Source organism: Tachysurus vachellii, chromosome 10 (assembly GCF_030014155.1).
Source record: "Tachysurus vachellii isolate PV-2020 chromosome 10, HZAU_Pvac_v1, whole genome shotgun sequence".
Classification (NCBI taxonomy): Eukaryota; Metazoa; Chordata; class Actinopteri; order Siluriformes; family Bagridae; genus Tachysurus; species Tachysurus vachellii.
In genome coordinates, this window is record NC_083469.1 from 2,915,001 (window position 1) to 2,933,085 (window position 18,085).

The 18,085-nt window shown below is 40.1% G+C and overlaps 3 protein-coding genes across 4 annotated transcripts in view; 1 reads left to right on the top strand and 2 right to left on the bottom strand.

Moving 5' to 3' along the window:
* wdr43 (WD repeat domain 43) overlaps positions 1-2,143 on the bottom strand; it is a 13,627-nt gene extending 11,484 nt beyond the window's left edge. The window contains exon 1 of the mRNA XM_060879096.1: positions 1,846-2,143. Coding sequence (XP_060735079.1) covers positions 1,846-2,061 — 216 coding nt within the window. The 5' untranslated portion in view covers positions 2,062-2,143. The remainder of the gene's footprint in view (positions 1-1,845) is intronic.
* Positions 2,144-4,985: 2,842 nt separating this feature from the next.
* trmt61b (tRNA methyltransferase 61B) lies at positions 4,986-9,362 on the top strand. Of its 2 annotated transcripts, none has more exons than XM_060880044.1 (7): positions 4,986-5,881; positions 6,282-6,384; positions 6,756-6,946; positions 7,193-7,284; positions 7,461-7,654; positions 7,755-7,838; positions 9,088-9,362. In XM_060880044.1, the coding sequence occupies exons 1-7, from the start codon at positions 5,150-5,152 to the stop codon at positions 9,120-9,122; spliced, it is 1,431 nt and encodes a 476-aa protein (XP_060736027.1). In that variant the 5' UTR covers positions 4,986-5,149; the 3' UTR covers positions 9,123-9,362. The 2 variants fall into 2 exon arrangements, with proteins under 2 accessions (XP_060736027.1, XP_060736028.1); XM_060880045.1 differs by lacking the exon at positions 9,088-9,362 and adding an exon at positions 7,966-8,082.
* A 178-nt stretch (positions 9,363-9,540) lies between these two features.
* Positions 9,541-16,911, bottom strand: spdya (speedy/RINGO cell cycle regulator family member A). The gene is made up of 7 exons (XM_060880046.1): positions 16,790-16,911; positions 14,152-14,417; positions 12,294-12,352; positions 12,100-12,185; positions 10,839-11,010; positions 10,150-10,429; positions 9,541-9,731 (listed from the first exon to the last, which is right to left on the bottom strand). The coding sequence occupies exons 2-7, from the start codon at positions 14,411-14,413 to the stop codon at positions 9,670-9,672; spliced, it is 921 nt and encodes a 306-aa protein (XP_060736029.1). The 5' UTR covers positions 14,414-14,417; positions 16,790-16,911; the 3' UTR covers positions 9,541-9,669.
* Positions 16,912-18,085: the final 1,174 nt, after the last annotated feature.

Sequence of the window (18,085 nt, forward strand, 5' to 3'; positions counted from 1 at the left end):
CTCTCTCTCTCTCTGAGTGTGTGTGTGTGTGTCTGTCTCTCTCTCTCTGAGTGTGTGTGTGTCTCTCTCTCTCTGAGTGTGTGTGTGTGTGTCTCTCTCTCTCTGAGTGTGTGTGTGTGTGTCTCTCTCTCTCTGAGTGTGTGTGTGTGTGTCTCTCTCTCTCTGAGTGTGTGTGTGTGTGTCTCTCTCTCTCTGAGTGTGTGTGTGTCTGTCTCTCTCTCTCTGAGTGTGTGTGTCTGTCTCTCTCTCTCTGAGTGTGTGTGTCTGTCTCTCTCTCTCTGAGTGTGTGTGTCTGTCTCTCTCTCTCTGAGTGTGTGTGTCTGTCTCTCTCTCTCTGAGTGTGTGTGTCTGTCTCTCTCTCTCTGAGTGTGTGTGTCTGTCTCTCTCTCTCTGAGTGTGTGTGTCTGTCTCTCTCTCTCTGAGTGTGTGTGTCTGTCTCTCTCTCTCTGAGTGTGTGTGTCTGTCTCTCTCTCTCTGAGTGTGTGTGTCTGTCTCTCTCTCTCTGAGTGTGTGTGTCTGTCTCTCTCTCTCTGAGTGTGTGTGTCTGTCTCTCTCTCTCTGAGTGTGTGTGTCTGTCTCTCTCTCTCTGAGTGTGTGTGTCTGTCTCTCTCTCTCTGAGTGTGTGTGTCTGTCTCTCTCTCTCTGAGTGTGTGTGTCTGTCTCTCTCTCTCTGAGTGTGTGTGTCTCTCTCTCTCTGAGTGTGTGTGTCTCTCTCTCTCTGAGTGTGTGTGTCTCTCTCTCTCTGAGTGTGTGTGTCTCTCTCTCTCTGAGTGTGTGTGTCTCTCTCTCTCTCTGAGTGTGTGTGTGTGTGTGTGTGTGGGGGGGGGGGGTTCAGTTGATACATTTTGATTACATCTAATTACTGATCCATGTAGAAGTTAAACTGAAAAAAACACCTTAAACCTCCTCCAGGATCAAATCGAAGACTTTGTCACTAATCACAACATCTAAACATTTAAGATTCAGAACATTCAGAAACCTTTAGATGAAACTGTTTACACTTCATTTATACGGTGACACACTGTAGAGAATCATATAATAATCACACAGGACTTAAACCTGCTGATTGATGGAGTTTATCATCCTATTTATCATAACGAGGAGAAATTTACAGAAAAAAAGCTTGATGTTTCCACACGATGTCGATCTTAGTGTTAATCTTTTTTCTGCTTGATTTTTAAATAGAAGTTTGAGATCTAAACCACCCGCTGAACTTTAACACAAAATCCCAAACACTAATAATAATAATAATAATAAATGATGATTTTATCCTCTGATCATCAGGTTTACCATAAAGTTAGAGGATGAAACTAGAAGTAAGTGATTAAATGAAATAATGAATTAACTGTGACTGTGATCACAAATCAGTCATGAGTGTGTGTCGAAGACAAAGACAACAAACAAAGACACTGAAGAGTAATAAGTTTAAAAGTGTGATGTTTCTAAAATAAACCGAGGCCGTGTCGAACATGTGCGCATGAAACACATGTGCGCTTCACTACGTGGTGCTAACGTGCTAACATGCTAACAGCTAGAAATGATCTCGGACGAGATGAAAACGCGTGTTAATGATGTCTCGAGTGCGCCGAGGATCGTTTTAAAACGTTTTAAACACGGAGTTAGTGTTTAAACGCTGACATAAAGTTTGTACAAGCAGATAAAACCGAAGCTATTAAAGTTAGCACGCTGTGTTAGCAGGCCCGGGTTAGTGGAAAACTGGCTGTGTTCCAAATCAAGGTCTAGGGCGCTAGATAGTGCGCACGAGGCGAGTTAGTGTGAATGGAAGTGAAGTGCGCGTGCGGTAGGGAGCGAGGCGCGGTTTGGGATACGGCCCGCCCCGTGTACCTTGTTCGCTCTGAACGGTCCCCAGGCGATGCAAGTACAAGTGGCGCTGAGGTGCGCGGAAGGCACGTATTCCCGGTGAAGCGCGCGCGAGTCGGCGTCCCAGACCCGCAGGCGTCCGTCCTGTGCGCACACGGCGAGGTAGCGCCTCGATCTCGGCGAGAAGGAGCACGGCAGCGTCGTCGCTGAAGGAGCAGCACAACGTCCGTCGGCCGCCATGTTCTCGGAGCCGCTTGCGTGCGTCTGCGTCGCGCACGCGGGGAGCAAAACGATACAGAGCGCGAGAGGGGGTGTAAACACGTGCAGTCGGCGAGGGGCGCGATGCGCATGCGCCGGATGTCGTCATCACGCATGCAGAGCTGGAAACGTCGCGGAAAACGAGGTGACGCGGATGTTGTAATTAAAGGCGCAGTAAGTAAAGTGAATGTAAATAATAATAATAAATAAATAAAATAAAATAAATAAATAATAAACAAATACTAATAAAAATAAATAAATAATAAAAATGTAAAAGTAATAATAAATAAATAAATCATAAAAAAGTTAAAGAGAATGTTTTTACTTTTAGAGATTATATATATATATATATATACGTATATATATATCGGTGCTTCTTTGTGAGATAGACCACAGACTCTACTACATTTAACAATTATTTATTTAACACTAAATATAAAACTTAAATAACATATAATAATAAATAAGAAAGGGACACGGTGGCTTAGTGGTTAGCACGTTCGCCTCACACCTCCAGGGTTGGGGGTTCGATTCCCGCCTCCACCTTGTGTGTGTGGAGTTTGCATGTTCTCCCCGTGCCTCGGGGTTTCCTCCGGGTACTCCGGTTTCCTCCCCCGGTCCAAAGACATGCATGGTAGGTTGATTGGCATCTCTGGAAAATTGTCCCTAGTGTGTGATTGCGTGAGTGAATGTGTGTGTGTGAATGAGTGTGTGTGTGCCCTGTGATGGGTTGGCACTCCGTCCAGGGTGTATCCTGCCTTGATGCCCGATGACGCCTGAGATAGGCACAGGCTCCCCGTGACCCGAGGTAGTTCGGATAAGCGGTAGAAGATGAATGAATGAATGAATGAATAAATAAGAAAGTGCAAAACAACATTCAAAATCTTGCGGACACACGTTTTATCAACTGGCTAGTTATCCTCCAGACAGTGACGGACCACGTCTGTCTCTCATTTCGGCCGTGTGGCGCGTGTGCCCGCTCGTGGTGTGAAGTGCGTCCGCGCTATTCTCCGAGATGCACTCGATGGCCTTTTGTGCAGCGGAAATTGTTTTTTTTTGGACGACCTAGTTAATGCGGTAAGGTTAGTTAATGCGGGCCGCCCGAACTGCAAAGTGCTGCGGGAAACCCTGATATATATATATATATATATATATATATATATATATATATATATATAAACACAAACAATTTTCCGGCCCAGAAACGGGTTTTAACACCATCTTTACTGAGGTCACGGTTTTATTCCAGTGTTGTTGTTGTTGTTGTGTGTGTTTATTTGTATTTATAAGGTTATTTGTATAAGTGAGGAATAAAATAAAAACACTGATTGCACCTTTAAAATCTGTAAATAATGCTATAAATAAAAACATGCACCTTACACTTGAATTCAAAATGGTTCTCTTTGTAATTTAAAATTCAAATAAAGTCTGATTTTGTTCATTCTTTTTGGCATCTTTATTTATTTTTGCATCTCTCAAAAGATTGTTTCTTTCTCTCTTAACCCTTATGTAATATTTTCTAACATGATATTCTCTCTGACATTATTTTTACTGCTTAGGAGGTCAGCTGATCTCTCATAATACTACTGTTTCTAATTAGTTATGTGATATAGAACTATGATATTTAAACATAAGCTGTGTGTGTTCTATAACAAAAACTGGGCACGACAATTATTTAGAAAATTGACAATGAAATTGGTTTTATGCCAGGAAACAACCACATGAGTAATAAAGCCAGTTTGTGTCTAAAGGGGTTTAAAACAATGCTATTGTTTATCGTGTCCAGAAGACTGTTTAATCGTTTGATAAACAGAAGTAAGTTTTACAAAAAGCTGGTATAAATTGGCTTCACAACTGTTGGATGGATCGTCTACAGAGATCTCAGCTTTGTTGTACATCGATAAAATCAGATTTTTCTGACATCCTAAACCCCTTGTCTTTAGAAGTATTGATTTTTAATTAAGAAAGACTTTCTACAACATGTTCAGAACTTTCTTGATTAATAAATACTTAATATTTAATACTCGGATAAGCGGTAGATGAGAGAGAGTGAGTAATATTTAATACGCACCGAGATGCAGCTCACGAGAACGATGACGATCGAAAGCTTTTAGAAAAGCAGATCAGTGTTTTTGTAATAAAACATACATTCACAATTCTATTCGATTTCTGCTCGGAGACCTGGCAGACAGGGATGTTTTGTATTTGACTCGCCATTTAATGAAATATCACCCAGTTCCTGATCTTATGAGTTTCTGTCCATGATTCTATGGCGCTCTTTCGCCCCCTAGTGGACAAACAGAGACTCCTTCTAAACCTTACAAATTCAATTACCGTCAATAACATGATTTAAATTTAAGAACACAAAAATAAATAAATTAATAATTAATTAAGGCGGGATTAGTATTTATCAAGCATTACTTAAACCTTTATTTAATCTAATCTGTTTCAATTTTTTGTACATTTTTAATAGTTGGTACATAATCCACAAAAAGTAAACAACCAAATAAACAAATAAAGTTGACAAAAATATAGAACATATATATATATAAAATCAGATTTATATTTATATTCAAACTTTTGAAAAGTTTAACGACTGTATGATAAATATTTTGTAAGTATTATAGATAAATATTTTGTAGAAATCTAAATTATGTAGCTTAACAAATCTTAACTTCTTTAGCTTTGGAAAGAAGATAAAATATTAAAATGAATAATACTGATTTAAAGTGCATTATTTTACACTTTATCTTATGTTTTGCCTTTTAAGTATTTTTATTTTTGTCTTTTATATGGAGGTTTGACCCAAAACAGCACGGTGTGTTTTAATGCCATCTTGTGGCCGCTCTTTGTACTGCATTCGTGTTTGTCGCTTGTTGATGAAGTCACCAAATCCAAAATGGCGCTGCTCTGTTGAGAGCCACGCTGCCATTAGATTTGTTTACAATCGCTTTCTGGGTGAATTGCGTTTACTGCATTTCCGTGTGTTGTCTGATATGTACATATATATATATATATGTAATGGATGAGAAACAAGCAGTGACTGTGAGAGTTTAACGAAGCTTAGCTGATGTCTGCTTTTGGGTTGTGTTTCAATTTGAGTCCCTTAACTAAAATGACACCAAGGCTGGCCAGAGTGTGTGCCACGTGCTTAAGTCATAAAGTCAACCAGAACGATCTGAGAATCAGTTCATTAGCTAGGACAAAGTGGTTTGGGACAGGTCCGAAAGGTCCAGATGGAGACGGAGATGGTTCTGGAGCACAGGTTCCGTCTGGTCCGACACTTCCTCCGTTCTCATGGGGCGCTTCTCGACGTGGGAGGCGACCCTTGTCACCTTTAGAGAGGGTGAGTCAAATGTTACCCCAGGAATCGTTGAGCGATGAGGTCTGGGAACTCAGAGAGAAAAGAACAAGGGAAGAGAACGAAGATACAGAAATGCAGACTCCAGAGAAGCTCAAGGAAGATCCAGATGTCCATGAACAGCCTGGAGATGATGACGGTGTCTTGGAAGTAATGACGCATGCTCATGTTCTACCTGAGGAGCGTGTGATGTGCTTTGGAGAAGTCGTGCTCGCCGAGTACCGCCGGAGACGAAGGTTGGAGTTACAGAAAATGTTCCAGCTGGAGAAAGGATGCAAGCTGGGGAGCAGCTGGGGTTCTGTAGACCACGATGTCATCCAGGGTTGCCATGCAGGGACGGTGTTACGCACCACCCTGGGGATCCCTATTCTCATCCGCAGACCCAGTCTCGAAGAGTTCACGCTGTTCATGAAAAGAGGGCCTGCTATTGCTTATCCAAAAGTAAGCCTCTGTACATTTACACACTGATTGAGTTTCAGGCTTTCTCGGAGTTCTGGGATGTGGCACGAAACCTTAAGCACCCTGTTTTCTACCTTATCTCACATACATTGATCAGAGTTTATTCTCTTTCTCTCTGTAACAGTAAAATAAATCCACAGAAATGTTTTAATAATAATCTGATATCATGCTCTGATATCCATCACTGACTGAATGACCTTTTATAAAATAATTACACGGATCGTGTCACATCTCGTGTACGTTTCCGTGGACCATTCACACTAACAAACAGTTTAGATGTTGAAAGACGATTCACAAGGAGCGCTTTGGAAAAATGAGTCGATTCAAAGTTCTGACTCTTGTGCAAATGACACGTGACTCATTTTCATTCGTCTCCCTGCAGGATGCCAGTGCCATGCTGATGATGATGGACGTGAGTGAGGGAGACTGTGTGCTGGAGTCAGGATCTGGATCCGGGGCCATGAGCCTCTTCCTGTCCCGAGCAGGTACTCTCATTATTTTTTTTATCTAGACATGATGGATGTAAATTCAGTATCACGTCTTTAATATTCTGCACTTCTGTTGTGTTATAAAATAAGCCATGAAAAACCTGAATGATTTGTGTGGACTAAAGTGTGTATGATGATCCAACAAATTATATTAATCCATGTTGATCTGTGGCTACTGGGTTACTCACAGTGTAGCTCACAGGGACACGTGAGACTTTAAAAATGTTTAACTTTTTTCATGTAAAATGAGTGTGTATGCTACCATGAGTGTCAAGATTTGAGACCAACATCAGCTGTAGTTACATCAGAAATCTCAAAGTAGCAGCTCACTAGCTGCTGTGTGTGTGTGTGTGTTCGTCCCTCCTCAGTGGGCTCTAGCGGAAGAGTGCTGAGTGTTGAAGTCAGATCCGACCACCACAGACGGGCCGTGTTGAATTACGAGCGCTGGCGTTCATCTTGGAAGCTGCGCAGTGGGAAGGCGTGGCCTGAAAACGTCCACTTTCACCTTGGAGATCTTATAAACTCCGCCCCCTTGCTTGCTGGGCGGAGCTTCAGCTCAGTAAGGGGATCATACGCTGCAATTTTGCATATTTATTGAATTACGAGTAAAATACTGCATGTAAGACGATTATCAATAATGCCATGGTGTGTGTGATGATCCGGCGTTACTTCAGTTAACCCAAAGGCAGTCATTCTGACCAATCAGAAGTAATATACTGTTTTACAAACATGTAGAATATTTTAAAGGACCTGGAAATGTGTTATTTGTCTTGTGTGTGTGTGTGTGTGTGTGTGTGTGCTTCAGGTGGCTCTGGATATGATTAACCCTCATCTGGCTTTACACACAGTCGTCCCTCATCTCCGTACAGGAGGCGTGTGTGCCGTCTATCAAGCCAAGTAAGTCTCTCTCTCCGTCCAATCAGAACACGAATCTTGTGTTCACCGACTACAGAAACATCAGATCATAACAGCCATATTTCCTGAAATCACACAGGATGGATTTAAACTCGATTCTAAACACTGGCTAATTTGACCTTTAACGCGTCACCCACATGTACCATGTTTGATGGCAGCATTACACAGATCATCGACTTAATGGAAGGGTTGCGCTGCTCCACGCTGCCTCTGGTGTGCGAACGCATCATCGAGGTGCAGCACAGAGACTGGCTGCTTGCGCCGTCGCTCAAAAAAGACGGCTCCTTCCACCAGCGAAGAAAATCTCCGGGTGAAGAAGCCACTGAAAGCGAGAATGAGGACGGAGGGAAAGGTAACGCTTTTGTATTTTTTTTTTGTTTCAAACGATTCATTTTGCTAACTAGTTTGTAAACAGATATTTTACAGCTATGTTGTTTCTTTTTGTGTTACAGAAGGACAGGTGAGCGCAGCGCACTTTCCGTTTGGAAGCGTCCCGTACGTCGCTCGTCCGCATCCTGAACAGAACGGACACACCGGTGAGCATGTCGTTAGTTTCCAGTCCAGTATGATTTGTTAGTTCCTTTGCGGACTTGTATGATCTTGGAAAATTCTATTCCACTTCTGTCCACTAAGAAAACGTTTCCGGTTACATGTGATCTGCAGTATGATCCACTTTGGAAATATAATCTGCTGTGAAAGCTTTTGATCTGGGATCCTCTGGTGCTGAAGATCCTTATCCACATCGATCTGAAGAAGATTTTTGCCCGATCCCCGTTACTCAAGTATTTATTTTCCACAGTCTGCTGCTAGAGATTTTTAATCAGATAAATCAATTCTGTGATCCTATATGATCTTACTCATTAAGGAAGTTTCTGACTCAGGAGGATCTGCTGCAAAGGTTTCCAGTGTGATGGGATCCACTGCAAATTTCTAACGCAACATGATCCACGCAGACGTTCCCAGCGCGAAGGGATCCACGCAGACGTTCCCAGCGCGACGGGATCCACGCAGACGTTCCCAGCGCGACGGGATCCACGCAGACGTTCCCAGCGCGAAGGGATCCACGCAGACGTTCCCAGCGCGAAGGGATCCAGGCAGACGTTCCCAGCGCGACGGGATCCAGGCAGACGTTCCCAGCGCGACGGGATCCACGCAGACGTTCCCAGCGCGACGGGATCCACGCAGAAGTTCCCAGCGCGACGGGATCCACGCAGACGTTCCCAGCACGACGGGATCCACGCAGACGTTCCCAGCGCGTTCCACTGCAAGACTTTAATGCAATTTGATTCACCGCAAAATCTTCCAATGTGGTGAGATCCACCGCTAAAATTTCCAATTCAACATGCAATTCTTTGAACCACAAAAATGCTAGCGCGACGTGATCTCATGCAGAAGTTTCCGCTGTAACGCAGGCCACGGCATCGGTTTACAACGTGACATGATACGCTGCAGGAAATGTAACATGAGCTACAGCTAACACAACCTATAAAGAAATCTCCAATGCAAAGTGATCCAGTGAAGATGTTTCTAGTTACAGCTCACGCATCATGGTTTAATACAGCGTGATCTAAAAGTTTATATTATGATGTAACGAGGTGTATCGCTGCTGTTACAGTGTAATCCAAGTCATTGTATGGATTACTGTGGAAATTTCTAGTTCTCAGCTCTCGGTATATGTTTATTTGTCGTCTTACTGCGAATCGGACACCACGTTCCTTCCGAACGTAGAAAATCTTCATTGTTAAAGTCACTAAATAAATACTTTATTCTTTTTCTTTCTTCCAGGGTTCCTCGTGAAAATGAGGAAAATATCCAGGTAGCTCGTGTATAACTGCGACACCCATCGATACCCTGACACAAGCTGGTGACACATTAAAGCTGTTTCTTTTGAAATAAAACAGCGAGAATATTCTGATATTAAAAGTGCTTATTGTAAAAAAAAAAAAAAAATCCAAAGCAATTCATTTGTTTAATTGATGTTTATTCATTTTTTTTCTAACACAATGCAGTAATCTCTCTTCGACGAGCCTTAACGAGAAATTATTTCCGTTGTGTATTATCGTGTATGTGAAACATTTCATAGTGGGTGTAATGCGCTTTAGGTTCTTCTAAAACATTCCTGTTAAAGTGTCACGTGAACATCTAATGCTGTGCGAAGGTAATGATAATGATAGTGTGTGACAGGATGAAAAGTGCCCGTGAACAAGTAAACATACATAAAGACTTTACACATTAACACAGGATGAGCTCACGGTTGATGCGATCGACAACTAAACCCAGCTGCAGACTGCGTTGACCTTAAAGTGTAGACGGGGCTGTTCGGGGTAGTGCTACCAGATGCTGAGAGAAAAGCTGGTTTCAGAGACTCTAGTCCTTGTTAATCCAGTCTGTGGAATCGTCATGGCTGGCTTTGGTGAGCACATCACTTCCTGTTTGTAAATGCACTACAAATTAGCTTATTGATGTGGAGGAGAAATGAATAACTAAAAGGGAGAACATGTTAGAGAGAGAGAGAGACAGAAAGAGAGAGACAGAGAGAGAGAGACAGAAAGAGACACAGAGTTAGACAGAGAGAAAGAGAGAGACAGAGAGAAACAGACAGAGCGAGAGACAAAGAGATACAGAGAGAGACAGAAAGAGACAGAGAGCGAGAGAGAGAGACAGAGAGAGAAAGACAGACAGACAGAGAGAGAGACAGAGAGAGGAATGTTCATGTAAACCGGTTCGTTTTCAACTCTAAACAGTTCTTTAATAATTAGGAAGCTTTGTAATCATGGTATAAAAATAATAAAGACTTCCTGGCAGTTTGATAGCAAACCTACAGCTGATGTTACTGTACTGTCTCACCTGCTGGTCTGTGTGTGCAGTAGCAGGAGGTTTTATTTTGGGACTGGACTAATTTCCTGGTCTTGGGTGTTGTTTCCTGAAGTCTCAGGTCGAGTGTGAGTGAAAGAGGAGACGGGGAGAGACCTGAGGTTTTAGCGCACAGAGCGCAGAGCTCAGGAGAGGCAGCAGGACCTCGTGGGAGCTGTAATTCCTCCCTGTCCCGGTACTGACGCTGAGCTCCGCTGTGGTGAGCCGCTCGCTCTCGTTGCCAAATAAAGTGAGACGGAGCGATGGCCATCACCTGAGCATGCAAAACACACACAGTATAGCAATATGACAGAGTATAATAATTGTAAATCCTACAGTTTGATGTATATCTCTAGACATTTACAAAAGGGAATGACAACAAATATCTCAGTTACTTTGTGTTCATTAATATATAATGTTCTAGAAAGCCACCATATAAATTGTACCTGTTACTGAGATCACGATACCGGCTTCACGACGTACAATTCGCTTTCTATTCTCAAGAGTATTTTGCAGAAAATTTCTATGACGTGTAATTATGACAAAGAATTTTCATAAACGATGCAAAAATAAGCAGGAACAGATATTCAGATATTCGTAAACAAAATGCACTGCAGATTCCAGATGTAGCTTTATAACAAGTCAGAGATGGCAGTAGTGAGGAGAACCTGGTGGATCGTTACCTCTTCACAGCAGCGGCGGCTGACTGCAGCTCGGTACTCGATGCGAGCCCATAGCTCGTCCCTTTGCTTCAGGAAACGAGGGAAACGTTTCCTCCAGCTCTTCCCCAGAGCCCAGGGGAAGATCTCATACTTTGACTCTTCCTCATCCTCCTCCATGGTGTTTGCAAGGTATCTATTACACAGACCTTAAGTCAAACAGTCAGGGCTAAAACTCTGAGTTAGCTAAAGAGAAATAATTTTATTTATAAGACTAATTTAACTCGATTGAGATCGTTATTGAATTTATGTTTAAAATTCTACATTGACTATAAATGTTTGAGCATTGTATATTACGTTAAAACACGGTACCTATTCATTCGGACGAAAACGCGTGTACAAAGACATGAAGCTTTTTCTCAGCCACACGACTGCTTTGGACGTTCAGCTATAAGCAATATAGAGATTTCTGGCTTTTATGGAACCAGTAGAGAGATTCTGGGTTTTATGGAACCCACAAAGAAACAATGTTTTAAGCTTGGGAACATTTTTTATAAACTTATCAACTAATAAAGTTTCTGTTTATAATAAATTTGTAATTAATAGGAGCTGCAGTTCATAGTGTTCACCACATGATGTCACCAGTGCGCATTGTAGAATGATTCATAAGATAATGTATTGTTTTTTCAGCTTTTCCCATTAGGGGTCACCACAGCGAGTCATCTGTTTCCACCTAACTCTATCCTCGGGATCTTCTACTCTCACACCAATTACCTTCATGTCCTCGTGTAACACATCCATATACCTCCTCTTTGTCCTTCCTCTTGACCTCTTACCTGCAGCTCCATCTCCAACATCCTTCTACCAATATAACCATCTCCCTCCTCTGTACATGTCCAAACCATCTCAATCTAGTCTCTCTGTCCTTGTCCCCAAAACAGACAACCTGAGCCGTCCCTCTGATGTGCTCGTTCCTGATCCTGTCCGTCAGGAGAACCTCATCATCCTCATCTCTGCTACCTCCATCTCTTCCTCATGTCTTTTCCTCACTGCTACAGTCTCTAACCCATACAGCAGAGCTGCTCTCACTACCGTCTTCTACACCTTTCCTTTCATTCTTCCTGACACTCTTCTGTCTCACACACACAACACTCCTGACACTTTCATACTTGCTCTTGTTTAAACCTCTTCTATTTTTAAATGTGCAAAGAAAAAAAAAACTACTTGGTTCACTTAGCTGCATTAGGATTTCTACTGAAATACCACATTAATGAAATTAACTTACAGAGCGATAAAGAAGTTCATCCTGCTGTGCTCGGTGATGCTGAAGCGTGCCCTCTTGAAATAGACAAATGTCATGGCTAGCAAATACTACAATGCAAAATAAAATGGTTTAGAATCTACAAGATTTCCGAGTGTAATAGCACGGACTAAACTTATTAATCCGTTTAAATTTAATTTAACTTGACTTATCTTTACCTTATCTGTAATTTTGCAACAGCAGTCCATCCATAAAAAATCCTGGATGAGATCGTCATCTATGAAAAAAACATAAGTCATAGAAGGAAACTGTACCAGTCCAGTTTCATCTGAAATGCGTCCCAGACCACCTCCTGAAGTGGTTTGAGCGATCGGATTTATATCCGTCTCCAAAACGTTTCAGAGGGCATTTAGACCTGGACTTTTTACCATCGGATAGCTCACAGAAAACGCAGGAAGTGACCAGGTGTAAAAAGCCCAATAAGATAGTTAAAAAAAAATTCCCCACTATATGTATATCTACCAGTAATCAGATACCTGATCAGGACACCCATGGTTACTGATTATTCATGGGTTATAAGCTTACTGAACTCCTGTGTGTCCATATACCTTTGACCAAATGGTACACATGTCTTTAAAAAAAAAAACAGGACTTTGGGACTAAAATTGTCCCAAATTACCTTGTCTCAAGTGATACTAATTCAGTCTAAAGAGGTTTTTAATCATCACAAAACTAAGATGACTAATTAGTTTAAACAGTGAGCATTCCCAGGGGTATTCATATATACACAAATTAAAACATGGAAGAAAAATAGAAAAACCTAGAAATTAATGTGCCTTGGGTCAACAGAAAGGTTGTTTTTTGATTTAGTCTCAGAGTGACATACAATAAGACTTGTGGCAGAAGGTCTGGGCCTGTATTCATGAAAATTCTTAGTGCATAGAGTTTCTCCTAGTGAAGTAGTTATAAGAAAAGTCTTCGAAATGTTGGCGTTTCCCCTTAAAGTTAAAGAGAAGATTCTAGTAAAGATAAAAGTTTTTCATAAAGCATCTTAACCCTTAAAAGAGCTCATAAGGTCAAAAAGTGTTAGGAGGAGTGAGGAGGACTTTTAAGAGGATTAAGAGTTTCTTTATCAGAGGAGAAAATGACTGAAAGGTGAAGAGGAAGAAGAAACGTGTTGTGTACGATATTTAATAATGATAGTGAGTTAATAAAGTGAGACAGATTAGATTGTGTAGGGATTATTTTTGTGACCAATCATATTAGAGATAACACCTCAGACACAGCAGAAATGACATATATAGCTGTTTACATTTACATTTATAACTGAAAATGAGTCTATATATAATGAGTCTATATAAAATGAGTCTGTGAACTTTACATAATTTGGAAATCCAGTGTTTGGCTGATCCTTATGAGCGCACGTTGACAACACAATGAAAGCTGAAAACACAATGGCTTCCATTTTCAACAAGAGAAGTAAATAGTCACAGTGGCTTTTTGCTTCCAGGCGGATGGTTAACACGTGCAGCACATTCTCCCTGAAATCCAGTATAATCAGATGACTCCTGAAGCGTTTCTAATTTTGCGTGTCGTACGCATCTGACCATCGACTAACGGTTCATGGGCACCAAAGACTTCCCTTAAATATCTTCATGCTTTAAACAAAATCAGGGATTTGACTAGAACTGACCAGATGACCTCAAAAAAGTAGGTTCCAAATGTAGGTAACGGTGACATCATAATAAAAAAAAATAATAAAACTAAACAAAACAATAAATATATATAAAAAAAAAATATATATATATAAGTATAAGCAAAGAAAATCATCCTTACATATAACATTTATGTATCCAAACACAATTCCATTCATCACGACTTGTTACAGGATTGGACTGAATCCATTCAGATTTTTTTTGCTATATTGGTCTGATACCAATCCTGGGATTTGGTTTCGTTTTAGCTTTCATCATCACGAGATGTCCTGCTACAATGACTTGTTTCAGTATGGCAGATTTATGATGTTAAAATAAAACAATAACACATTAAAAACTGTGTGCCTGAAATGACCCTCACCAAACAGCCTGAAGTAGGCAGCCATCTCTTGGCGCTGGACAACCAGAGTTGGACCCCATGGCTGTTTGCTCAGGCAGGAGATCTGACCACGTTGGTGATTTGTGCCGTTGTTCTGGCTTTTTCCCGGCGGCCCCCGAGGGCCCTGAACATTTGGACGCTTCATCCGAAGGCCTCGTCGTAGTTGAAGGTTGTGCGCTGCCGCCGATCCGATACGTAACGTGATGGAGGGTGGAGTCTCTGCACGGCTTAGCTGTTTCATCATGTTCCTACAGCATGAAAGGATATGTTTAAATACATATATATGATTCTTTTAGATAATATCAGCTGATATACACCAACATAGGATGAAGTATTACACAGCTAGCAGTGGTTTGCGATTGTTTGTCAGAACATTCTGAGAATAACCATTACGGTTTCGTGAAACGTTCTGAAAAGGCTTTTTTAGTTCCCATATGATTTTCCAGTATATTTACTGGAAATAAGTTTCATTGCACATGGTTGAGAAAATATTCTTGTAAATAAATTGAAATCTTGATAAATAAATAGAAATCTTGTAGTAACCAATTGGGGAGTGCACGGATAGTCGAACATTCGAATATTCAGTCTGCTGTAACTATTCAATAAATAAAAATGCTATTCGAATTTCGCTATTTTTTGGCGCGGATGCAGCCGCCGCCACCAACGATGAAGAGGATGTGGCAATGCCCGCTCGTCGGAGAAGGCTGAGCCAGTTCTTCAGCGGCGATTACAGAGAATCCAGCCGAGACGGGTGGGAACAGTTCTTGCTGGAGCCGTGTATTCCACCAGATGAGGATCCCATTCAGTGGTGGAACGAAAACACGAAGCGCTTCACAAAACTTAGTCGCTTAGCACACCGTTACTTGTGTGTCCCGGCAACTTCTGTGCCGTCAGAACGCGTTTTCTCCGCAGCCGGCCTTATTGTTAACAGACTAAGGAGCCGACTTTCCCCCGATCACGTTGACATGCTTGTGTTCCTTAACAAGAACATGTAAAACAATAGAAAGAAAGCAAAAAAGTTTTGCTGACAGTTTAAAAGGTTCAAAGTTAAATGTAGCCTAGGCTACGTTCTGTACAATTGCCTAATTGCTGCAGGCGGCTTTATTTGCGGGTTCTTTTTTTTGTTCACTTTTCTTTTGCTTTTGCTCTGTACTTTTTTGTTTGTTTGCACACATTGTTAAAGGTTTTCAGCTACAAAACACGATGTAGCGTAATGTTTAAGCTTATTGTGTATAAGCTTGTTCAAAAATGACGGAAACAATAAATGTTACTGAAAAATAACGTCTGTCTCATTAAACTTAATTTAAATAAACGAATATTCGAATATTAATTTTTTGTGAGCTCAAATATTCGAATGAGATATTTGCAGAAAACGCCCATCCCTAGTAACCAAAGATGGTTTAAATAACGTTCCACTAACATTCTGGTAATCTTTCAATTATTAGAACCTCTTGGGAACGTTGCCCAAACCTTAAAGCAAATGTACACAAACCTATATGCCGAACCTTCCGACTTTCCGAGTGGGAATTCCGAGGTGTCAGTAATTGCCCCTTAATTGTAAGTAGGACATTTTGAGTTACCAGCTTCAGCCGAATGCAGCATGTCAATTGTATTATTACCTAAATCTAAATGTTTTACATAGATGTTTCCATTTGTACACAGAATATAAGTTTCAAGCTAAAAATACAATCTAAAAAAAAAAATCATACGAACTTCTGAACTTTCTGTAAGACAATATTGTGGGAACACTGCAACAAGGTTAGTTTGTAGTTAAAAACAAACCTACGTGGGAAGTTTCTTTAATGAGACGATAAAAGGACATTACAGGAACATTCTTGGACTGTTCGTTTGTTGTTAGAAAACATATGGAAGTGTTTTGACCCGGAAATGTTCCTGGACAACTAGTTAGGTAGAAGTCACAAAGGTAGAAGTCACAAAGAAATTTAAACAATAAGAGAAAGTTTCTAGAAGGTTAAAGAAACCTTCGTTAACCAAAACACATCATCACCGGATGTAGATGCAACATCATGAAACAGTTCCCAAAGAGAAAGCCAGAGGAACCAAATGTTTGGGTTGAAAGAAAGTTGAACATTGAAAAATATGTAAACTAACCAGCTTTTGTATGAATGAATAAATAAATAAACAAACAAATAAATAATTAATTCATTTCCTTCTTCTCACTTTGTCAACAAAACAGCCTCATTAAACATTAGTTAACAGCCTCATTAGAATATGCTAATTGGTTCATTAACTCATTACATCATGCTAGATTGTCATACACAATAATAAATAAATAGAAACAAACTTATACATTTCTCCACACAACAGCCTGTTCATTTAATATCTGATATCTTAGAGTTACACTAAATAAAACTGTATAATAAGAGAAAAAGCCATGTTACATGATTAGGACTGGAGGCTAATTAGCTGGATGCTAATTAACTGGATGCTAATCAGCTAGTGTTTGTCTGGTAAAACTAGCTACTTAGCTGTCAAACTAAATGTCACACACCACGACGGAATCAGCTAAAACCGACGCTCAGGTATGATGTTTACACACAATAACGTTTATACAAATATGTATAAAATTTCGAATTTGTTTTTATTCACTTTTACTCACTTTGGATCCGTGCGCACGTGAGCACGGCATCTAGTGGCGCGCGCACGCCTACTCACGCTCTGTCTCTGTCTAATGAGCCGAAGCCCTCGAACAAATTCGTTTGAACGAATCTTTCATGGTGTGATTCTTTTGATTCACCGCCATAGAGAGGCACCTTTTTATTTAATGTGATGAGTTTTTATTATTATTATTATTATTATTATTATTATTATTATTATTATTATTATTCAAACCGAAACCGAATCATTCAAACAAAACATTTTGAACGAATCGCTCATGCTTTAATTCTTTTGATTCTTTTGATTCACCGCCATAGAGATGCACATTTTTATTTAATTATTATTATTATTATTATTATTATTATTGTCTCACTTTATTGAGCCATTTTAAACGAATCGCTCATGCTTTGATTCCTTTGATTCACCGCCATACGAGGCACTTTTTATTTAATGTGATGAGTTTTAATTTATAGCTGTTAATTTCATTCTTCTTCTTCTTCTTCTTCTTCTTCTTCCTCTTCTTCTTTTCTTTTTGATATTATTATTATTATTATTATTATTATTATTATTATTTTATTTATTTATTTATTTATTTATTTATTTATTTATTTTAAATTATTACTGTTTTTAAAAACATTTAGGTGGGCATTCACCAAGGATGGGATTCCAGTCCAATCCCACAGACAGGAATACACAGATACACACACACACACACACACACACACACACACACACACACACAGAGAGAATTCACATTGTATTATCTAATCTCTTTTTACCGAGCTTATTTGTTAAATTGAATATTAAAGCACTATTCTTTCTCAGTATGGAGTTGATTGCTGATATTTGATTATAAGCTGATAAACTAATCACAGGTCACTTAGGGCTCAGTGATCATAAGGATGTGAGCTAGAATCCTAAATTCCCTTTGCCAATAAATAATGATGAAATAAATATTTATTTATATTTAAATATTATTTCTTTTTGAGAAAGGAGACACAAGATATATATATATTCGAAGATGTCTTTTTTTTATCCCTTTTCTTAAAAATCAAATCTGTAATAAAGTTCTGTTAACCTTCTATTTCTATTGTAGATTTCTTTACTGTTAGCAGGATTTCTTTCTCTTTTTCTCTTTCTGTTATCATGTTTAGCTCAGAGTGTGTGGTGAATGTGTGCGTTAACGCCAATGCTGAGAAGATGCTAATCTGCAGATTTATATTGCAAACTTCAACACAGCCACCACACTGCTACTGTCCGTTTCACTTATTGAGGTTTCAGAGACGCACACTCACTC